This window comes from Hyaena hyaena, unplaced genomic scaffold (assembly GCF_003009895.1).
Source record: "Hyaena hyaena isolate Hyena2069 unplaced genomic scaffold, ASM300989v1 scaffold_639, whole genome shotgun sequence".
Taxonomy (NCBI): Eukaryota; Metazoa; Chordata; class Mammalia; order Carnivora; family Hyaenidae; genus Hyaena; species Hyaena hyaena.
In genome coordinates this window covers 847,124-872,243 of record NW_024081271.1, presented here as the reverse complement: position 1 = coordinate 872,243, position 25,120 = coordinate 847,124, and the positions used below count along the sequence as shown (strand labels likewise).

The window sequence follows — 25,120 nt, the reverse complement described above, 5'->3', positions numbered from 1 at the left end:
TCGGGTTCTGTGTCTCCTTCTCTCTCTGTCCTTCCCCCAGTCACACTCTGTCCCTCTCTCAAAAATAAATAATACACGCACACACGCGATGGGAGGGGGTCATTGACCTTTTTGCAGAGCCTGGAGATCAGGAGACACTCCCTAAGACACTATGATCTCGACTTGTTGTGCACGAGGCAGCCAGCAACCTTCAAGTCTCTTAGATGCCTCAGAGTATGGGTGTTAGGTGAAGGTAAACAGAACTAGACGCAGACAAAGTTGTCAAGTGGATGAAAGACTTCAGCATCAGGCATTTTCTATTTTCTTTCCTCATCACCCTCAGACACGGCCTCCTGGTCCCCACACAGGTGAATGAGCAGGCCAGGGCTGTGAACTCACAGGAAGTAGCTAGTGAGATAAAGCATGTGGTAGACAAATGGGGAACTTCAGTAAAAGCTGGTTCCCTCCTTCTTCCATCTCTTCCTGCACTCTTACTCCCTCAGTTCTCATCTGGTGAAAGTTTAAAGACCATCTTCTCACTAGCCCATACCCACCTAGATCTGTGTCCCATTATCCTTGAAAAGAAAGCAGTGGAAACAATATAGAATTCGTATAAAACCAATGCAATATTATTATGAGTAATCAAAATTTTCTAATAAAAATATTGTATTATTTATTGCTCAATATCTAGAACATTGCCCTTTCTTCAAATTCTTCTAGATCTTTAAACCAATGACACATTAGTCTGAATGAGTATTCGAACACAACTGTTTTTTCTGGGACTATTAGATGTCTGTTTCTAATACCTTTTGAACAGAGAAGAATTGTTTTTCTGTATATTTGCCTCAGTATTTTTTATTGAATATATATTATTGAGGTGAGGTTGAAAAGGGGAAAAGTTGCCTAGGAAATTAATCTATGTAAAACAATGCATCTATGGAATGAGGTTTACCCAGGAGATTATAATTGACCAAGGTATAGCTTAGACCATATGTAGCAGAATGTCGTATCCTAGCTCAATCTTTCCTTTGGCTGGCATCACACAGAGGACAACAACCATCTTCTTATCCCACGTCTGCTTTGGATATCACCTTGAGCATGCTACCTCTCTGCCCTCTGCCCCAGGGGACTCCATATAGGGAAACAAATGGTAGTGATTCGATTCCAAAAGTGAAGAATCTCTGCTGTGAAAAAAATATGCTCCAAATCCTCAGAGTCAATATACAGTGTAGAAGGCTGCATTTGAGTTCCTGCTTTACCACTTACTGTGTCATCTCAATTTTCCTGATCTCAAAAGGGGACAGCAATAGTATATCCATCAGAGTTAGGAAGTGAGGATTGAGCTGAGTTAGTCCATATGAAGTCCTTCTCCCAGGGTCCAAAACAGAGGCCACTTTAATAAATTCTGTCACTGATACACATGGTATATAATAGTATTCACACACACACACACACACATCCTTGAATTGTTCTAATTTTTAAGTGACTATGCTTGTGGAACTTAAAAAAATCATTTTTATCCTGTTTTTATGGTTTTTTTTCTTTGTCACCTTCTTGTTGACATTACTGTGTTGTGCAAGCATCCCAGCTTAAATTTCCGTCTCTTTCTGACAACATCTATAAGTCCTCAAGGTGAGTGAAGTATTTTTTTTCTCCCTTACAAATATTCTGTCCCCAACTCGTGTTTATTAAACATTTAAAGAGGAGTATTTATGACCAGGATAGAATCTCATTTCAACCAAGAATCCTTTTCTTGCTTGTCTCCTTAAGTTATATCGAACTTCATTTTAGTGCCCTTTGTGGATTACACCATTTCCTCCACCTGTGCATTTCTTCTTCCAGTCAAGTAAAAGCCATTCTTGTTTGCAGACACTCTTTCTAAGTCAGCATCTCAAGTCAAATAATAACCACTGTGGTGCCATTTATCAAATACCTACCATATGATGGCCCTTTTACATGCATTTATTCTAATCAACTCAACATCTCTACTGAGTAAAATAAATAATGTACAGAGGGGTGCCTTGGTGGCTCAGTCAGTTAAGCATCTGACTTCAGCTCAAGTCATGATCTCTTGGTTTGTGAGTTCAAGCTGTGTGTCGAGCTCAGTGCTGACAGCTCAGAGCCTGGAGCCTACTTCATATTCTATGTCTCTCTTTCTCTCTGCCCCTCCCCCACTCATGCTCTGTGTCTCTCTTAAAAATAAACATTGAAAAAATATATTAAATATTAAATAATGTACGGATATTGTTCTTTATATTTTCATATAAGAAAACAGTGAAGTTGCAAATTCAGAATTCCAGCTCAGGTCTTTTTGAGTCCAAAGTGCATGTATTCTTTTTCATTGCCTCTTAAAGACTTTGAAGGATTCTCATTTTTTTAAATGTTTTTTTTATTTATTTCTGATAGAAATAAGCATAAGCAGGGAAGTGTCAGAGAGAAAGAGGGAGACACAGAATCTGAACAGGCCCCAGGCTCTGAACTAGCTGTCAGCACAGAGCCCGACACGGGGATTGAACCCATGAACTGTGAGATCATGACCTGAGCCGAAGTCAGATGCCTCAACAACTGAGCCACCAGGCACCCCTGAAGGATTCTCATTTCAAAGCTGGGCATAGAACTTTTCCAGCTCTGGCCAGATAGACTCTTTAATTTCACGAAAGGAATTGAGGAGACGAGGCCATAATTGTCCCATCTCCTTGACCATTGCACCAAATGTCCCTCTGAATCTGACTAGAATCTTTCTAACAGAGTCCTGTGTCATGGTGAGCATGATTAGAGTGTGGGATCTAGAGGGGCCCCTCTATAGTGCCCAGTCTGTGAACAGTGAGCTATGGACTCTGGTATCCTCCTCCCTGAGCATTTCTCAAGAGCTGTGGCAAGGGCTTCCCTGGTGAAAGCTGTAGAATGTGCTCCTCAGCATTGATCAAGACACCCTGGTCTCAGCAGTAGTCCATCTATCCGCCTGATGCATCCTTACTCCTTCCATAATCCTCGTCTCTAGGGGATTCTATAAGGCTTGCTGGCTCTGGAAGTCTCTCCCACACCCCTTATCAAGGCCAGGAATCTGTCCCTATAATAGCCCTCTTTCTGGTGCCTTATCCAGGACTCAGATAATACCTAGATCCCTCCCCCGCCTTTTTTTTTTTTAAGGAGGACCCTAGAAAAACCCTAGGGAGAAATGTGAAAGAACTGGTTCTCTTTAAACCACTTACTATGTTGGCAATCCTATTGTTCACTGACATATACAGACAAGTGGAGGGAAGAGTCCTAATGTTTCAGCTGTGTCACCCAACGCTCAGATACTTCTGCTTTGACATCTCTCTGTATGTCCGAAGGTTTAAGCCTTAAGACAACATGAGATGTTGTCTCATGTAATTCATTCGCACTGTGGAGGATGACAAAAGCGGGCATTACTAATATGGTTTCTTCAAAAAGTTGCTGGATAACCTGCTACACTCACCATTCTCTTTTGTGTGTCCCTGTGAGGCAAGAAGATTCAGCCTTGAGGAAGCAAGCATGCATGACTCATAGCAGAACCCCTAGATTTTATACTGTAGTAAGCCCTTTGAGACAAGAATTTTTAATCCTGTTCAAAATGAAGGTTTTGTATTCCATCATGTTATTGGAAATTTTAATTGTAATCATGTAGTTCTGTGTGTTAAGGGAGCCCGATATAAGAAGAATTGCTTTTTGTAAATATGTGAAGGAACAAACTTCTTTCACTTATTGCCCATAAAGATGTGTCGCCTTGCTGAGATTATGGAAACGAGCTGGGCTCATGCATTGTAGAATACTGATAATGCCAGTTATTCACTATTGTGCTGTTTTGATCTCATTAGTTCAGGTGAAATTAAGGATGTTGTTAAACTATGGAGACCTGTGCCAACATATAGTCCATCAGACCTGCCTAGTATGTCACACCTGTGTGCCATTAGGCACACTTGCATGCTTTTTAGGAAATGGTAAACTAATATTGGCTATACGCTTTCATGAGAGGTACCTGTTATGGCAGAAAAGAACCAGGAAAGGGATAAAAATCTGATGGAGAAGGAGCAGCAAATGTCTTAAGCAAGTGTGATTACCTATAATAAGAATGGAAGGAACACACAGAAAATGGTAACAGCTTAAGGTTGTGTTTGTAAAACCCTTAATATATTTTTTATTTGCTTTGGGATAAAAGTCTTCCATTAGGGCACAGAGGCCAATTTGAGTCTTTAGGGGCACAATCCTTTAGGGGAACTTCTTCTCCTGCCTGCAAAGCATTTAAGTAGAAATTAAAGTAGGTCATCCTATTACTAAGGAGAAGCCCCCAAGCAAGACAATAAAACAAATCTTACTTGTTGGAAAAGGTCAAGACTAGAATGAACAAATCTCATTGGAGGCAAAAAGAATTTATCCCAATATCCGACCACACAAAATTTATGCTAGCCTACACAAATTTGGAGCCATTCTTCATCTTCAAAATTTGTTAGTAATTATTAGACATCCGTGAGTCATATGCATAAACATATCTGTAGTTATTTTACTGCCCAGGGTAGTTTCCACATACAAATGCATTCACAACAGGATTGCTGAGAACATTGGTCATGATATATGACACATATGTGCCACTACAACGCCATCCCTTCAACCATCAGCACCTCTTTCAGTAAATGAATGATTTACAGAATGCAAATTAGTGGATAAAAGGAGAAGATGAAAAAAGGAAATAAGAGAAAAAAGAAAAAGTGAAAAGGGGGCTGAAATGAGAACCTAGACATAGGCACAGAAGCTATTGATGGGAAACCTGTGTACTGAGGTTTGCAAGGTGATCCCAGGTGACATTATACTTCTCACTTTTAGGCATCTATCATTCATGGGGAGGCTGATGTTTACTCAAACTCTAAGATATGTCGAAGGAAGAGTTTTAATGAGGACTCATCATTCTCAAATTATTAGAGACTTCATTAAAAATATTAATGTCTTCGGTGACAGAGTGTGTGTGGTGGATACAGGTGGGAAGTTTCTTAATTGTGAAGTTGATTATCTTGTAGTCTGGGGATTTTAGACAGTTAAGAAAAATACCATCTTAATAATGAAAATAAGTTTTAGTTCACATGCCCATCCCTTAAAGGAAACCAGGCAGAGGGCCAACTGAAAAATCAGAGTTGGAATTTAATCAATATATTTGCCCCTTCATACCACTGTGTTGTTGGCAATTTGGATGCCTTTGACATAGAAGGTTGAGAAAGACCAAGTGGGAGGTGACAGTTGTGGCTGAAAGTATTACAGAGCTATCTGATTGAGGCCCCTAGAAATTCTGTAGACTAAATAGAATTTTAATAAATCTAATAGTCATTGAGAGACGGACTGTCATCCATCAAATGCATTGAATGGTAGAATATATCCATTTTCAAATTATTTTTGTTCTAACATATCTTTAGCTGTTTAAGTCCAAAGAGTGGGTAAATGGATCATTGTGCACATTAGAATTAGGCTGAGACTATTGATTCAAGGTTTCTAGTGAATGAATTATCAATACAGCCAACTGCAAATTTCATTTGGAATTACTGTGAATTGGCACATCAGTGCATTTGAATAGATCATGCATAACCTAGATTATTGTTATTGTTAGATTATTGTTAGAGCAAATCCCTTGTAGGCTGTTATATAACTTCAGTAAACCACATGGCCCCAAGTCACTGAAAGCACTCGTTCTAGTGATTCCTCAGATGTGTCTCTCTATGGTTAAAGTAGATTGTGGTGTTCTGTGGTACCTTGTGCCAAATAGCTCAAGACAAAGTGCTCAGTAAGTAAGTTAGACCTGCCTAGCAGGCTAACAACTCTGTGCTGCCTAGCGAAAAACAAAACAAAGTCTACCATTATTTGGCAAGTGTCTGGGAGGTCACTTACGGATCTCTGACTTCACTAAGGAGTTCGGGAAAGAGGAAGATCCTATGTGATGATAGCACTTCAGGACAGAAGGGAAAGGAAAGATTGGGCAAACACTTTTGACACTTCCTTCTGCCCTGGGAAATTCATATGGTGGCATTGTTAGCTCCATAAGATGGTCCATCCTATTGGCTAATTATAAGAGTGTATGTTAGAACCTTTAAAATATATCTATCTCGGGGCGCCTGGGTGGTTCAGTTAAGCATCTGACTTCAGCCCAGGTCATGATCTCACAATTTGTGAGTTTGAGCCCCGCATTGGGCTCTGTGCTGACAGCTCAGAACCTGGAGCCTGTTTCTGTTTCTCCCTCTTTCTGCCCCTCCACTGCTCACACTCTATCTCTCTCTCTCAAAAGTAAACAGGCATTAAAAAACTATATATATGCATATATATATATATATGTATATATGTGCATGCAAGAATCTCAAAGTTTAAAGAACAGATCTCTTCCTGAAAAGTTGACCATTTAGTGACAGTTCATGTATTGAATCTCATTTGCCCTTTGTCACCCACAGTGCATTTCTCTAGTAAAAACTGTAAGAACTATATCTTTCGAATGTTTTTAAACAAATTTGAGGACCTATTGTAAAAGAAAACCAAAATAATCCCCGTGATTATTTGATCTCTCAGTCAAATTACTTAAACAAGAGATAGCTGAGTCTGTCATGTTTGCTGCCCCATATGCATATGGCCCATATGGTGGGTCAGAAAGACATGGAGACAGTAAGCCGAGTAGTTTCCACAGGTTAGATATATTCTTTGCCTTCTTCAAATTACCTTAACAGAGCTGATTTTACATTCAAGGTAGTAGCTTTAGACTTTATCTTTGTGTTTCCATTAGTTATACTTCTCTACAGACAACTTCAGTCCCATGATTCCTATTAAATCTCAGAGATTTTGGTTAAAGCATCATATGATCCTGGAAATTCAAATAGTAAAAGAGCCAGTTACTCCTCAGTGATGGCTATGAATTCTTTAGCAGTCAGGATAGTCATTGAAGTAGATCAGAAAGAGGAAGGAAACTCCAATCTCATTTAATTTAATTTCCTTCTCTGCTAAGGTTGCTATCCCACTGAATTGCCAATGCCAAAAACCTCATACTGTGGTCTGGTTCTTTCATTCTATTCCTGAATTGAACACATCAGAGCCAAGCACCAGCACATTTAATTGCACACATTTAGATCGTCATTTCATGTACACCTAGCACATTTGGTCCTACCACATTCCACACGTTGAATTACTCTCCTTTGAAGGATATCATCTAGAGATTGTCTGAAGATTTCTTATGACATTATTTGTTACACTTTTCTATCTGCAAGTATGTTAGCAAACAACAATCTTCAGGTGTGTTAAATAGGCATGTGGGCTTCCTTGAAGCCCTGAATAGAATGAGAGCTCTGTGGACAAGCAGTATATACTGGTCCTTCTCACTCAGACTCAGCAGCCAACAGTGCCATGAAAGTAGAAGGTCAGAAAAGCAGCCAAGAGTCATAGCAAGCGGTAAACCCAGTTATTTATCCCAAGATCATTCAGCAGCAGGTTCCCAATTCCATCAGAATAATTGATTTTCTCATAAATGTGTGTCTCTGCTTTGTATGGAGCTAAGGCATTGAAGCAATGTAGCCTCTAAGCATTTGAAATTCACAGGAAACCAATATAAAGATTGCTATATTGTAAATGTAGGACCCAGAAGAGGTGCAATTACTTGAAAAAGATTTCAAAAACAATCCTAAGCATTATCGACTTTCTGGAACTAAACACTACTTTCTATTATCAGTCCATCATATTTATAGCTTTATGTGCACCTGGGAAAAATTAATTATTAATTCTATGAATGATATGTAGAGTAAAGAGGAAAGAATCTAGTTAGAGTGATTTCCTGAAGTTAACATTGAAGATTTTCACAGCCCATACATTTTCCCCAATCAGAATTCCTAAACTACTATCTTAACTCAGACCACCCTGATAAAATACCACAGACTGGGTGGCTTAAGCAACAAACATTTGTTTTCTCGTAGTTCTGGAGGCTAGAAGTCCAAGATCAAGGTGCCAGCATGGCCAGGTTCTGGTGAGGCCTTTTTTGTAGCTTGCAAGTGCCCACCTTCTTGCTGTTGGCTCTCATGACCTTTCCTGGCTACATACCTATAAGGAAAGAGATAGCTCTCTTTTCCTCTTCTTATAAAGATATTGGTCCTGTTGAATTAGGACCCCATCTCTATGCCCTCATTGAATCTTAATTATCTCCTAAAAGCCCAGTCCGCAGATACAGTCACCTTGGGAGTTAGGGCTTCAGCATGCAGAATTTGGGGGGATATAATTCAGTCCATGGCCACTATATTTGCAACAATCAAGTTCCTTTCAGTACAGATGTTTTTAATACCATTTCCCTAGAGACACCAATAAATGTTTCCTAAATGAAACTCATATGAATGCATCAGATTAGTATCTAAGATCTCTAAATGGTCTTTTAATATGCTAAATTCATTACAGGGTTCTTTAATCACTGTTACTACCTCTGACACAAACTTCTTACCTAAAGGAATACATATACAAAGCTTTTATTATTTTCTCTTAAGGAGTCTATTTTTTAAAGTTTCCCACTGCCCAGTTAAACAGTCAAGGTTCAATCATAATCAGCCGTAAGAGAAGTAGCAATAGGACTCTGCCTTATTACTGATGTACAAACAACCATGACTGCAAAATAAATTTCTGTAAAGTCATATTACGTTAAATAGTACACTTCTACATAAAGTAGTGTATAATATACCAGAAAGGGAAGGAAAAATCCCTAAGTCTCAGTGAAAAACCTGGGGACAGGAAATGGGGTTATAGTCTTGGCCAGCCCCATGGCCCACTGGTGAGCATGCTCAAGGCTTGTCCTAGCAGTTGATATTGGGAGCTGTGGTTCTTCTTGCAGTCTTCTAGGTTGGTTCTTCTTCCTCCAATGCATGAGAATTTCCTTGAGGTCTCACAGTCTCTTGGCTCTACACTCACAAATCCAGAAAGAGACACATGCGAGGTGATGGATATGTTAGGTAACTAGGTGGGAGGAATCTCATGTATATGTGTAGCAAATCACCATCATGTCTACTTGAAGTATCTCACAATTTCATTTGTCAATTATACCTCAGTAAAGCTGAAAAATACAGATTTCGTCATTCCATGCCTCTTCCAAATCAAAGACAGCATGTTATAGGTGTGGAGCTTAGTGATATGAGACAGGGATCCCCACCTATTACAGAGGGTATCCTAAGCAGGAAACTGCCTTTGCCCTGCAGCTTTTTGTTTTATAAAGTTAATTTCCAACTTGGCTCATTTGCTTTGTCTCCGATCCCAAGGATGATCTTTCTTTGAAAAGGGAGCTTGTGAGTTGGGTCCTTGTTCAGCTTTGTGAAACCTCAGTTCATACAGACCCAGTGCATTGTTAGTGCTCAGCATCGTTTTCTGAATGTATCACCTATAAACATTAGGAACATGAGAGTCACTTATGTGGAAAGAAGTGCCGGAGGAAGCACAGAATTTGAGCATCTTCGATGGAGTCTGAAACAACTAAAAGACCCAGCAAATAGTCCCCACATCAGGAGGAAAAGAAGGATCCTTCCTTCTTAGATCTACCCCGTATTGATGCGTGACATTGAGCAGTGTCCTTAATTTCTCTGGACTTTGGTTTCCTTGCCTATAAAGTAGGATTAAATAATACCTTGCTCCCACTTAGTCTATGCAGTTTGCTTAACAAATACTATTTTTCTTTATTTCCTCCCTCCTCTATGGTGAATTTTTGAGGGAATTGAGCACCCTGTAAGACATTATGTAATATAGTATGATGGTATATATGATGTGTGATATATATGTAATATAGTATATTCAATACATATTATATAATCCATTCTGTATTTTCTACTAGTCTGTGATCTATAGAATGTCCCATAAACAAGCATTATCTCTTCTTTGTATTGCTTTGTATAATGCAGACAACTTGAAAAACACCTAGAGCTCTGCATGTGAGCAAGCTCCATGAGTGCCCAAGACAAAGCAGTGACGTTTTTTTGGCCTTTCAGAACCCGTACAATATGATGTTTATATTACTCTGGCTGGCATGGGAATGTTTCCTTTAACTGAAAAGAGAACTCTGAATTAAAAGGGAAAGATGCACAAAAAGGAATTCGCTCCTGGATTCTGAAGAGCCTCTGTTTCAGTAAATTACTACACCACATACACAGAAAGAAGGCATTTTAATGTTTCAGTGAATATCTGCGCCTTAGAGTAACTAGTGGGAATCCTCTCCCTCAGCCTTCAGAGCTTTTGAGCACCACGTGGTCACTTATGCCTCGTGGAGTCCCAGTCTCCCAGGACAAGCCACAGATGATGTGGTATCCACGTGCCACCCCTGGTGGCTCGGGGACACAGACACATGTGATTCCACCGAATGGTACACCCTGTCTTTATACCAGAGCCTGTTGTCCATTTGGCTGGATGTTTAAATCAAGAAACCTACATCCCTCAAGGCTGGATGTAAAGCTTGAACTAGCATCCCGGAGAAAAAAGGTCAGCACTTTGATACACAGCTTCCACAAAATGGAATTTTAATGAGCAGAGGCAAAACCTGATCTTCTTGCTCAGAAAGCAGATGTCTTTGTTCTTTTCGTGTTTTAACATTTCACTAGCTCAACATCTCTCCTTTTATTCTGGTAACTCTCCTCTAAGAACTGAAGAGAGGCCGTCTGTGCCTCTCTGCACTGTTTTCTCACCTAAGATGTTTAGATTTGTGTGTTGTAGGAAACTCTTAGGAGAGGTGTTATGAGGCACCAAGGTTTGTTGTTCTGGAATTCTTTTTTAGTGGGAAAATAATCAGATGTGGCCAAATGAATCTAGTTTGGTGTTGTGATTGGGAGAACATGTGGCTTTTGGTACATGATAATGACATGAATGAACCTGTGCTACCCCTCATGTTATTGACTCATGGTGGTGGGGAAGGGGCAAAGGAAGAGACACAGGAGCCAGAAAGCTCTGGAAGATTCCGAAGAGTTAAGTCAAATCCCAAACCTTTGATGTATGCTTTTATCCACTTTGAGAAAATATACTTGACTTAGATTCCTACTTCTAAAAATAAAGCTTTGTTTCTGCACAGTGCTTGATTGTTAAAACTCAGATTGCAAAGACAAAATTTGGGAAACGTTTTCTTCCCCATAAACAGATACATGTGGGCCCTTCTGGACATCGTCCCAGTCTCCTTGAAGTTGCTGGGAGTCCACATGTGTGTGCGTGAGCAGTATAGCATCACCTTCCGAGTGCAATCAGAGGGCAATATGGCATTTTGGCATTTCAATGAGCTCTATCAAAGTGTTATTGTATCTAAAGGCCAAAAATTTAAGAAACATTTTTGTCTTTCTAACTCTTTGATCTGCTGCCAAAACAGAGTGGTAAGATAGGTATTGAAGCCCTGTCCTCACTCTTCAGGCCAGGCTGCTTTTGTGCTTGGCTTATTCACTCAATTTCTTCATGATGATGCAGGCTAGGTTCCAGAGCAGGCTCCCCTGCTTCTGATGCTAACCCATTGCTCAGTTTTCTCATGCAGTCTCTCCTTATTAATAGCAGAGATGTTTTCATGGTTATAAAATACTCTTACCTAATGGCTTGCAAGCATTGTGCTGAAATCCATGTTCTCTTCTTGCTCTAACACAATCATGTCATAACAATGGAAAAACCCTGGGTTAGGAGGGAAATTTGAGTGTGTCAGAGACTTTACTCTATCACGGGTGGGTATTTTCTGCCTAGTATAAGCCCAAATTAGAAGAACATCACAGATGCACGGTGCATTGGACATGGAGCACATGCATGCATTTAAATCACGTGTATCTTACTTTTTTACTGATGTAATTGTGAAATATGTTCTTTTTGCATTCATAATTAGGGGGTGGAACAGATGGTGAAGGCTTAGTTTAAAATAATCTGTCATTAAAATAACCTAGCCTACTGGTAATTCTTCACTCTAACTGGAGTGAGGTCATAGGAAAAGAGTTTGGGGTGATTTTTTTCTCTTCTGCATTGGAATGTAGAAGAAAGAACCACTGATCTCAGAGTAGTTATACACATGAGAATTATGCCTAGAAGGGCACCGTGGTAAGATTTTACTCTACGAGATTTGGCTGCAGTGGAACATTAAAAAAAAAAAAGGCAGACACAAAACTACTTTGACAAATATAAATCCATTTAGCACGATGCATTAAACATTAGTATGCCTTCAATTATGAGGCTATGGTTAGTTTCATACCCTGTAAGGAAATAACCTCATCGTTTGAAAAGTACTGTTAGGGACCCTCAGCTTTTGGGGCTAAAAACCTGTGCCTTATACTTTATATGTTACATTGATGTCAGGGGATATACATTATAATTATAGGCATTATTACTCAGAGATGCTGTAACTCCTGACTTCTGTATCCAAGCTTTCCTCCTGTATGTGTACCTCATAGACTTACCAGGATGTGACAAAGGAAATCTCATATCAGCCCTGTCAGGATGGCTAAGAACTGGTTTTAGTAATAAGAAAACTGTCTTGATAAATCAGATACTAGCCTGCCTTTAAAATGTCTGTTTTACTGTTTCTGCTAAGATTTTGTTCTCCATCTGCTTTGAGGGAAGCAGATAGATTTCAGCATGGCTTTATAATAAATCTTCTCAAGGAGGGACTAGCATTGACATTTGTGTAGGCTCTTTTTCATCTTAATCCAACCTTAGTTAATAATCAGAAAATTCTACATAGTGAGTAAGAAGATGTAATTAACCCTTTGACCTCGGAATCTTAATTGGCGCCTGTTGAAAACAGTGGGCAGTTTAAAAAAAAAAATTAAAAAGTAGCCTGCAGTGATTGAAAAAGCTTGGAATGCAGTAGGTTTCTTGATTCAAAATTTTTAAAAATTCCACAGAACTTCAAGATGAATCACATTTGGCTCCTGAGATGAGCTGAATGTTTCCTTCTTCCTGCCACCTATTAAAACTGAGACAAACACATTAGAACAATATTGATGCTCCTCTTAAAACTTACCTAAGCAGCAGAGTACAGCTAACTATGAACAGGGCCGGCTCTGAATCAGAAAGCAATGGCCATGCAAAGAGCAACCTTGCCAATCTGCCACAGACCCACTTTCATATCTCATTTCCTTATTTGAAAGGTAATCAAACCTGAGTTTTGGACCTTCGTCTCACACTATAGCTATAATTGACTGACATGATAAATACAAAGGTAAAAAAGATGGCTAACTACCCAATGTGTGTGTGTGTGTGTGTGTGTGTGTTTACCTCTGTGATGACAAACAGCTAATCTGACTAGTTGTGTTCTTCCCACACCAAATTGGCTGTTATTTTTAATTGAATTGACTGGATGCTTTGTTTCATGTAGACATAGACTCATTTTAATCTCACCAGGAAATTGGAACATGTGTCGGAGCCTCTGCTTTGCCAAACAAAACTGGCCAGTTCTTAGATCGCTGCTGCTTAATAGCCTCAGATGTTCAGCCTCCAGAAATTTTTTTTCCTTGCTATGGTGCCCAAATATCCTCTACTAGTTTAGTGAATACGTGAGCTATGAACCCAATGTTACAAAATCACGATCCCTTTCAGTGATAACGTAAAGGATGTGTGTGGATGGCAAATGACCTGCACTAGGTGTTTTGGAGAATGACAAAAGAATCTAGTCTAACTCTAATCTTCCAAATGTCAGGAGATACCCCAGACTATGTTAGACATCTGTGGCATCAGACTCTTCAAATACTCTAGTAGCTTCATAAACAGGACTCTTGCAGAAAATAATTTCCATCCTTCTTAGTCATTCTAGCTTACGTGATCTAAGGAAAAGAGCATTGAGCTTGGAGGTAGAATTGGGCCTACTGTCTTGGCTGAGCAGTTGTTCAGTGTTGGCCCAATAAAGATGAAGAAGACATCGCCCACTTTGGAGAAATCCAGTCTCCTTGGGAGTTGTCTGAGCCAACCAGGACCATACAACATCATGAATACATTAACCATACTATCGGCATGCAGCAGATTTAATCCTGGCTTTGCCACTGGATAACTGAATGATCTTGTTCAGCCACCTAACTTTCCCTGTGCCTCAGTTTTCCCACCTGTACAATGAGGGTTTAGAGTGCAGGAGGTTGTCTCTGTGCTAGCGCCATCAGTCCTTTCTCCTCTCAGTCAGCCTTACAACTGCCATGTGTGTGCATGAGAAGTTCTCTTGCCATCTCTCGGTCTCTCTATTCTGACAACAGCACTTGAAGGTTTGAGAAGATGATTGCCACAGCTTTCTGATTGTATGCCAGGGCATGGCCATCAGGTTGAGTGGAAAACCTGCCGAGGCCCTGTTCTCTATGGGAAAGGTTTAAAGGGGGAGGATCTTAATCTTCATGAGTCATTCTCTGAAGACCTCTTGTGTGAGGTAAAGATATTTTGAAATGAGAACTTTCCCAAATTTCCACAAAGGAAACTTCTATCCCTTTGCACTGGTTCAAAGCAAGATTTCACAGTGGCACGCTCCAAGCCTGAAAGGTTGGATCTCACTAGGCTCCGGAGGGGGTGAGAGTCTCATCAAATGGAAGGGGTCTTCTAAATATTTTGTTCCCTGTCCCTTAGCCGATTCCAGGAGCAATATTACAGAGGAAGGTGACAAGGCAACTTCTAGTGGAAGTGATTTGTAAACCCTCTTGTCATCCAACTTCCTACCTATCTCCTAATGATGGGATTCTGTCATCTGAACAAATCTTCCAAAATCAAGTGACAATTTGTAAGTCATAAGCTGCATTTTTGTAGATTCAGGAATGCTGTGACCCTTTCTTTCCATTAATTTACACATATCACTTACATAACCTTTGTTGTGAGTGGGGGCAGTATTGTGATTAAGTCCAACTGTCAGAGTTCAAATCCTAACTCCATCACTAACTAGGGACAGACATGTCACTTGCCTTCGCTCAGCCTCAATTTCCTTGTATATGAAATGTAGATAATAATATAATTACCTCAAATAATACTTGTGAAAATTAAGAGATAATACATGCAAACTGCTTAGCACATATTGCTTAATAAATAGACAGTATCCTGACCAAAAGCTTGTCCGTCATGTAATTTGTAATGTAATTATGTAATGTGACTTTTGAAATGTTTCCAGAACCCACCTAATCAGAGGAGGAGGTTGGACGCTACCCACAGTCTCTGACCATTGGGGCTCTGAAAATGGGTCAGGAAGCATGGAATTCAGATGTCTCTCTCTCTCTCTCTCTCTCTCTCTCTCTCTCTCTTTCTCTCTCTCTCTCTCTCTCTCACACACACACACACACACACACGTGCATCCACCCACACACATTCCCATAGACATACATACATTTAATACATGTATATAAATACATAAATTTCATATAGACATTTGGAGCTCAAAAAAGAGTTCAGTATTTTAGGAAAGTGAAACTACTGCTGAGATTTGAGACAATCCATTTCTCTACTGGAATTTTACATGCTTCTTCCACCTTTCTATATTTAAAACTATGTCATTAATCTAGTGTTGCCACATACCTTGATTTCAGAGTGGATTTCCTATTTTCCTCAATTCTCAGCCTTTGTAAAACCCACTGATCTTGGAAACTTCTTTTTCTGTGCAAGCATCGCTTGGGCAGCCTACCTGGTTAGAGATAAATAAAGAGAAACAAAAGACCTAAGGCAGGGGTGGAGGGTATAAAATGTTCTTGGATGGCATGAATTTGAAGCAAATGTATCCTCTTTTTGAGTGCTGTATTGCACTTGGGGTCCATGACGATTTACATCACTTGCCACACTGACCATGCATACCTCCATTTGGAAAGTGGGTGAAGGTTCCAGGAGCTACAGATGATGTAGCACATCCTTCCCTCTCCACCCTCCTCCTTTTGTTTCCATTTCAAGAGTTGTAATAGAAACTAGGTGTATCACAATAAAACTTGAATATAGAGTTTTGAAAAAAAAAAAAAAAAAAGGATTACAGTTTGTAAGGTTTCAGCCTATAATCATTCACCCATAATGTATTGACTTTTTCTATTTGTTCTACCACAATAGGTGCTGGGAGTGAGAAGGGCATAATCCTTTATTAATTAGCAAATTATTGATGTCCACAGTAGCTCCAGTGGTGATTTTCCTTGCTCTTTATATAGAGATCCTTTTTTCTCTTGTTTCATTACAATTTCCATTCCTGTTCAGCTATGTAATGGAGAATCTGGCTGATTTAATCTCTTAAACTACTGAATCCAAAGAATGAATGAATGAATAAATAAATAAATAAATAAATAAATAAATAAAGGCAACAGCTCATAAAATCAGCATAACCTGATTTCATACATGGATATAATGTATTTTGATCAAAATGACAGAGACCTAAGGAAATCCTTGAAGTAAAAGAAACTTGTAGTCTTAATTTAGACCTTTAGTTTGTTTTTGTACAGAGCAAGAATACAGATCTTAGGACTTCAGTTAAACAGGAAGAAAAACATGGTCTTAAATTCAGTATATGTTGCTTTGTATCCAATGCCCTATTAATTAAATCTCCAGCGTATGTTTATTAACTTAATTATTTTTTTTTCTGCAGTCCCTGGATGGCTTTGTATTTGCACTAAATCAAGAAGGAAAATTTTTGTACATTTCCGAAACTGTCTCCATCTACCTAGGCCTCTCTCAAGTAAGTAAAACAATTTAGATTCTTGACAGAGATTGTGAAGCCTCCTTTGGCCTCGTGCGTTTCCTTCTTCAAGGGATATTCTGTTTAGTGTGAATTATCACATGCATTCTTTAATGGCTCTACCTGACTCTTCTCACAAAGTCGGTGAGAAAATTCTCTCAGTTCAAAACGTTCAGAATAAACTTGTACTCAAAAAACTTGAGTCTCCCCTCCCTACCCCCCAAGGATCATTATTAATTTATTGAGAACAAATGAAGTTTCTTCCCTCAGTTGTTTTGAACTTTGAAACCTCTGTGCCCGGTAGGAGAGGGACACACTAATAGTGCTTCCCTTGTGTCCTATTACTGGATGTTTATGGAGTACCCTGCATTATCCTGGGAGCTGACACAATGACAGGAGTCATTTGGAGTCAAGAAATGCTGAAAGAGACCATTAAAATGTGTTGCAGGGAGGTTCCAGTAAGGATCTATTTTGCTATCTTTGCAAATGCTCCCTAATGCTGAAAGACAATTTCATAAAATAAGATCGCCTTTCATTATGTGCACTTTAATTACTCGTATGTATCTGTCAGAGGTTGAAAGAGAAGAAGATGGAGGCAGCTGGGGTAAACGACAAAAGCCTAGATGTCCATTCTTGATATTCCCCTGGAACACAAACATTTTACTTCCGTTGGATTCCGGGAGATAGACTACATCTACAGAATGCCCAAATCCCCTGAAGAGAAGTTGACGCTTCCACTAATTATCCAGATGTCTGGGTTTTTTTCATAAAAATGCTGAACATCTGGATATTTGTGCCCATTCAGGTGATTGGCTGAGTTTGACCCTTTTCATCTGGTGATTTGGCATGAGGAAAACACAGCCTCAGTGGTAGGGATTTGGTGTGTATGTGATGGTCTGCCAAGTTGGATAATCTACTTCTCATTCAGTTGCCCCTCAGAGCTAAAGATGGAGATAAGATTTGTCTTTCTCCTCTTAAGCAAGACCCACCCCAGACTCGTTGCTTCCACAAGTTGGCACCACTCTAAGGAGGCACCCAGCACGGCTGGAACATTTTGGCTGTTAGTGAGTTTGCTGGTAATAGCTAAATCAAGACCGACACTGGGAAATAATAAAGAAAGATATTTGGCAGTTGAGGAGGTTTGGAGGAGGGTTAGGGATGCTGCCAAATGTGATTATTTACTGTTGAGAATCCAAGCAAGGGTCCATGAACTCTTCCTTGAAGAATGTGTGAAGCTATTGGCTATCATTTATAGAGTAGTTCTATCTTATGTGGGTTCCGGCAAACCGAAGGACAGAAACCAGGCTATTGTTAACTCACTGTTAGCATTCTTGCATCTTGTTGAAATCTCTGGTTTTGTAATAGCCTTTAAAGACTCAGCCTCGTCTTTGTCTGTTGGGGACCTAGTTTTGAGAATCTCCAGGTTTGAAATGCGTGTGCCACCTTGTGAGTACCGTACGGGACTGGAAACACCCCTGTTTGTTGTTCTCCGATGCCCATATTCATCTGTTTTATGCACAGTATCCAACAAAGTTTAATAAGCCAGTGAGGAAGAAGGATGAATAATTAGTTTAAGCAGGTAAATGCTAATTAGGGAACTCCTGAAAAGCATCCATTATATACTAGCTCAAAACACATTTTACAGCCCTGGTTAGTGGTGTAATCCAAATTCTGTCAAGGCAACTGCATTTTCTGTAATTGAGATGTGTATGTTTGCTTTGCATAACAGATGGCTCTGTATGCTTAGACTGATAGCTAGGAAAATAATAATTGCATTATTCTGGCCAAAAGAATATTAGCTCTTGGGTTTTGGCCATTTCAGTCAGTCCTCCTGCCAGCACAGCATATGCACATATATGGATTGGATTTTCAAGGAAATTGATGCATCTGGAATAGTGTGGCCATCTGAAATATCATCTGTTCAAGAAAAATTTGGCTTTAACCCTCTGCTGGGTTCTCCTTAAAAGCAGTGTATTTCCCTGCTTTTCTACTGTAACATTAAGTCAATCTTTTCTTAAAATCTGAAACAAATAACTGAAGTTTCTGCAGAATAAAGCAGCTGTACAGACATGGTACAGTAGCAGGCCCTGTCTGTGCCATCATTCCCTGATTTTTTTTATGGGATGGGTTTCACAGTGTGGGTCAGGAGTCAGCATCTTGACTGACCCAGGGGCAGACACTGGCCCCCACATGCCATACCCTCTGTGGTCAACGGGTTCAGTGTCGCCAGCAATGGTGGGACATGCAGGTGGAAATGACTAGGTACAAGACAGAGGTCTTCAGTTTGGGGCACTGTGCAAATGAAATGGTGAAGGGTCCATCACGAGAAGATGATGTGTGAGAATGCTGATGTAGGTGTTAACATTGAAAACTAAAGCTTAAGAACGCTTCTGGATTAATGTGAAAATAATCTGAAAAGAACAGGATGTGTTTTTAAATGCCCAAAGAATGAGTGGAAAAACTTTATGCTACAACTTGGGGAAAGAATTTCCAACCTAGTAAACATTACGTTCTAAGTCTCCATAGGGCACTTGAGATGTAACCCTTTCCAAGTTTCTTCAATGACCTCTTGCAGTTGCTGAGTCACAGGGTACTCATGGGGAACATAGGATGTAAAATGTACTCAAAGTTATTCGATTAAGTAAATACTTCATCTTTTCACATGCACGCACACACACACAGACACATGTAAACACCCCCTTAATTGAATGCTAACCACATGTTCTGTTTGTATCCTACAACTTTGGCTCAGAAGTTATTCTATCAAGTCCTAGATAGACATAAAGAGTCTATGAAATTATGGTCCTTCTGTTTCTTTTAAAATCTTTATTCATTAAATATAAACTGTGTATGGCTCTATCACCAAAGATGAACCCAGTGAAATTGTTGAGGAATATTGCAAGCCTGTCAGTTCATTAGAGCATAGTTATGTCTACATTTGTAACTCTCAAAATGTCCCTACCTCAGTTATATATTCCTTCAACATGTAAATAAATGAGGTGCTTTTAAAGTGGTTATGTCCATGGGGCGCCTGGGTGGCTTAGTCGGTTAAGCGTCCGACTTTCGCTTGGGTCATGATCTCGCAGTTTGCGGGTTCGAGCCCCGCATCGGGCTCTGTGCTGACTGCCAGCTCAGAGCCTGGAGCCTGTTTCAGAGTCTGTGTCTCCCTCTCTCTCTGACCCTCCCCTGCTCACGCTGTCTCTCTCTCTCCTAGAAATAAATAAAAAATATTAAAAAAAAAAATAAAGTGGTTATGTCCAGGAAAGAATTAAGATTTTATTTGGACTCATGAGAAAATTAAGTAGAGAGACTTCTACCGAGCTCCGTTGTATAGCATGAATATAGAGTCAGCCAGAGTGGCTTTCTCCTCTTTGCTCTTGAATGTAACAATGCCTGGTGTCCAGTGTGTATGTGTGGCAGTTATTTTCTGTAAAGTATTTTCATATTATCATGATGGTAGGAATGAAGGGATGTGTGATGATGTTCAGACCTCCTCAGCAGTCCTTTTGACTCTATCAGACATATATATTTAAATCAACATTCAAGGTGTGGTTTCAGGTTCTAGAAATAGGTACTGTTGGAGTGCCAGGGTGGTTCAGTCAGTTAAGTGTCCAACTTTATTTTGGCTCAGGTCACGATCTCACTCTTCATGAGTTCGAGCCTGCTTTGGTTTCTCTCTTTTCTTCTCTCTCTACTCCCCACCACGCTTGCTTGCCCTCTCTTTCTCACAAAATAAAGAAATGAACATTTTTTGAAAAATAAAGAAAAGAAAGAAATAGGTGTGCCTGGGTGGCTCAGTCAAGTGTCTGACTCTTGATCTAGGCTCTGATTATGATTTCATGGTTTGTGAGTTCAAGCCCCACATCAGGCTATGTATGCACTGTCAGTGCAGAGCCTGCTTGAGATTCTCTCTCTCCCTCTCTCTCTGTCCCTCTCCCACTCGTGCTGTCTCTCCCTCTCAGAATAAATAAACTTTAAAAAAATTAAAAGAAATCTGCACTGTTGACTTACTTCCCTAGGTAAAGATGATTCCTAGTTACTTGCCAAGAAGCCCTATGTTAAAAAAAAAAAAAAAAAAAAAAGAACCCCAAATATCTATACAGAGTTTGGTTTGCATGGGGTTTAAATGGCTTCTTCTACCTGGTCATAGCATTCAGAGATGCTAAAGACAGCTCTGATCTATAGCTATAATGGAATAGGAATAAGTGAAAATGAAGAATGAAAACAGAATGTATTCCCTAACACTGAAAAGGTAGTAATGATACATAGCCAGATTTTATGAAATCTCTTCCAGTGTGCCAGGGGCTTAATTGTCAAACGATCAAAAGGAGACTTTATATGATAAATTTTTTAAATGCTGATTTGATATAGGACTTAAATCTTAGAGAAATATTTATTTGTTGGCTGATATCCTCCTCTTTCCACAAAGGATATAGCTTATTTAAAAAATGGCAAATACAGTTAGGGTGTAAGGAAAAAGAAAAGACAAAAGTGAGTCATTTGTTACCACGTACTAGGAGCACACAATAGAGTCTCTAAGAAGGGATATTAGTGACCTGATAAAGCTTCCAATTTATCTCTGAGCGTCCTGGCAACCAAAGCAAAAAGGGAAATATAGCCACTCATCAAAAAATAAGGAAGCATCACTTTTTATGGAAAGCAGAGTTTTCCTGGGACTGAAGTATGAAAATAAATCTCAAATACAGTCTCCGTAGGGACTAATATGTGGATTATGACCTATTGATTTGCTTCCATTGGAGTTCACATTCAAAGCAAGGTTGTGTTGACCATAGAACAACCACGAACAACATATTGCAGACCTCGTAAACAGAAGACTTCCCCCCGCCCCCCGAGATGTTGGTGTGCCAAAGATCATTTTGAGAGTGATTTTCTGATATCCAGACCTTAAAATAGCATTGACTAGCTTGAAGGTTTATGTGCTTTTATAGATCAGCTTTCCCTCACCCAAACACAAATCCTGCATTTACTCTCAAATGCTGATGAGAAGTTTAACAGTATAGTTGCCAGAGGCAGAGGACATGGGTGTCCATGTCCAATTAACCAGAGGCAGAGGACATGGGTGTCCATGTCCAGTTAACCAGAGGATAAAAATGGACTTGTATTTTTTAAAAATATTCGTCTTTGAAAGTAGGGTGAGAGATGATGGTTTTGATGCATACCTGTGCCAGCAAAATGTTTTCAGTGCAGCAGAGAGTCTTGTTTAAAATAAAACGGGATCTAGAGCAAACTGGGAAATGAGTAGATTTTTACCCTGTGATAGCATTAGAAAATACCCTACAGCCAGCTAATCACTCTCTTGAGATGCCTCCTAATCTGAACCACCCCCCACCTGCCTCCAGTGCCCAGCTTGCCTGAGTCACTTCTCCTCACCACGTCCCCATCCTAGAGGAAGGTCCCTCCTTGCTGTCATAAACTAGCCAGGAGAGAGCCACAGACAAGCTTAGAAAAGTGGCTTGTTTCAAGGCAGCTTGCTGAAAGGGGCAGGGTGGTCGCAGATAGAAGCGCTAATAGAGGTGAAGGTGAAAAGGGGGAAATGATTGTTTTAAATTTAGTCTCTTTTTGTAAGCCATGCAGATATATTTACCACAAACTCCTTTCCCCCATCCTGTTGTTCATCTCCATATTTTAGATTTCTCTGCATTTGTTATATAGAATGGCAAATAAAATTACAGCTACAGCACACAAGTACAAGGTCAAATAAATGACAGAGCTCAGTCTATTTGTGAAGCTATTCTGAAAGGGAACCATGGTGCCAAATGTGGTTTATTTGAATAATAAAGAAGAATTAGATTCCCCTGATAACTTGGCCGAGGGCCAATAAATCACTGGAGGTTAAAGACGCTTTGCAACTGCCATGTCTTTCTTTTGCTTTTCCAAAGTGCACCCTCAACTCTTCCGTTCTACGTTTTTCAATGCAAATCAAGTTGAGGTTAGTATGTGGTTAATATCCTCGTTTCCATGCTTGTAAAAGATATATATATATTGCTTTGCTTTGGTGGTGGGGGGGGGGGTGTGGAATAAAGTAGACATCAGCTTTCCTTACAAGTTATTATTCTCATTTGGCATCATCACGTCCTGGATAGCTGGAATCTAAAAACAAAACAAAAAAGTATTATTTCAACACAGCACAGGGCTTTTAATAATGGAGCCATGTGGTATTTTTTCAGTTGGTGTTCTAAATTTAGGCAATACTGAGGTAACTCCTTGAATAAAAGAATACCCACAGCCCTCCAAATAATGCTCTGTGGCCCCCGTTTTAAAAATCTTGCAAGTGGACATACCTTATCTAGAAAAAATATATGAGAAAAAGAAAAATGTGTAATTTTCCGCAGCTTGTCTGCTTCCCCCCCAGCAAGTCTGCATTTTTCTTCGGTACTAATCATAAAAAGTTCATCACTTCTTGGTGTAACAAAGAAAAATGCCCTTTTGAATGAGGAAGCTCTGAGGGTTTAGAGACTATTGAGAAAATATAAGTATCAAAATAATTCAGAAACAGTACAAGGCACAGTGGCACATTATCAATTTACAACATTTAAATTGATAAATGCTTGGTGGTGAAGGCCTACAAGGGCACTTTGAAAAGCAAATAGCGACCTGGTGAAGAAATTGATTTTTCCCCCCCGAAAATGACTGCATGATGCATCATTTGACTGCATGCTGTCCGAGTGCTTGACAGAGATAATCTCAGCAATCCCACGGGTGACCTTATCGTTCTCACCAGGGCAACTTTGTCTACGTTCTGACTTTGTGCATGTCAAGGTTCCTCCCTGCAGGATCCTTGGGGGGAAAAAGTTCCTCTGTTCGATCCAGATATTGAACTGCTCATTCTTCCCCCTTTTCCTACACCCCCCCCCCAATAGGCAAACACGCCTCTTTATTTTATCCATAATTATGAATGAGCCGGGCAGAATACAGCAGCTCCATGCCCTGTATCTTTGTTGAAGGCCTTATTCCCTTTTAGGTCACAGAGTTCTAGGTGATAACTTATAGGAGCAGGGATCTTTTTAGCAGAAGGAGTAGAAAGATTTCCCAATGGTCCCCTATCATATGGTCCCATTTTTAGCAAACTGGAAAAAGCTAGCCACTTTCTTTCCTCCTCGTACTTGCGAGGGTTTTGTTGGTTTTTGTCTTGTTTTGTTTTGTTTTATTCCCTCCCCTTCAGGCTTGACAAAGAAAGCTTCTGAAACTGTTTTAATCCGCGCCCTTTAGTTTTTAATAATGTTGTTTCTTCACCCTCCAGGGGCTCGAGGTGTTTCTCTGGTAACTTTAAAATTATGTAATAGTGACATGAGCATCAGATCACGAGTCACCCTGTGCCATTGGGCTTCGCATCCCAGTGACAGCCTCTGCTGCAAAGATTTGATGTAATCCGAGGCTTCCCCAGGACCACCGGTGCTCAGAAAGTATTTTTTCTGCCGGAGAGGAATAATTGACAATTTTTTATGCTTACAATTTTTCTGTTGCTGTACGTGCATGTGTGTGTGTGCGCGCGCGCCCCTGTCTGTTTATCAGTAATCTTGCCGCCACACGGCTTGTCGTGGGTAATTACAATTCTTGATTAGCCACTTCTTGAAAGCAGCAAATACCCTGCCTGGTTTGGCACCCTCAAGCTACAGTCCCCACTGGCTTTGACACCCTCGGTTCACCATATTCAACCCCTTTTACCTCCTTCTTTCATCCACAACATTAATTCTGAGTGAACAAGACGTGCTTCCTTGCTTTTGACAAGATTTGCTGCAGTCTCATGCGACAAAAACCCAACACTCATTCCAGATTCAGAAAGTAGGATTTATAACAGCATTTTAATTTAATGTTGGATGTCGAACATATAAAGAGATCACAGTAGTACTAGAGCTGAAAATTGATGCCTTTTTTATTAGTGTCCTCTCAGAAGTGGGTGAGACGCTGTTTGTGCAGTGGAGCACAGAGGAGCACAGTCAGATGAATGAGGATATGCTATCTGCAAGGAATCATATTTCAAGCCACTGTCGGCCTCTATTGATGTGCTCAGAGTTGAAAGGTTATGCTAGTAAATGCCATCCGAATTTCCAGCATTAGAAATCGGTAGAATAATCTGCTGGCTGTCACTTTATGCTCAGCCTAAATGCACTGCGTGGCAATGTTTTACTTATTTTAACTCGAAATTAATTTCTTACTGCGGTGCATTTCTTTCTCTCTTCCATGCATTCATCAGTCCCCAAATGGGACCGATTTTTAACACGCCTTCAGAGTAAACCAAAATCTCTGAAAGAAAATGAAGGAAATCTGCATCATCATACATGAGAATTGTAGTCTCCTTATTTATTCCTTTGAACATATTTTACCAGGCACTGAGACTAAAACACAGAAAGTCCTGTCTGCAAAGGGGGTTTTTCTAGTTAGAGTGTATCGCAGCATCACAAGACAATAAAATGTAGGCTCACCATTTTCAAATATATAATCTGAAGACCTTTTACGTGGCTTCTTAATTTCTGGAGTTAATATGATCCAGAGGAAAAAAGA

General features: G+C 39.9%; 1 protein-coding gene across 1 annotated transcript in view; it reads left to right on the top strand.

Moving 5' to 3' along the window:
- NPAS3 (neuronal PAS domain protein 3) overlaps positions 1–25,120 on the top strand; it is a gene marked incomplete at its 5' end in the record, with an annotated part of 443,219 nt that overhangs the window by 183,702 nt on the left and 234,397 nt on the right. The window contains one exon of the mRNA XM_039216556.1: positions 16,508–16,597. Coding sequence (XP_039072487.1) covers positions 16,508–16,597 — 90 coding nt within the window. The remainder of the gene's footprint in view (positions 1–16,507; positions 16,598–25,120) is intronic.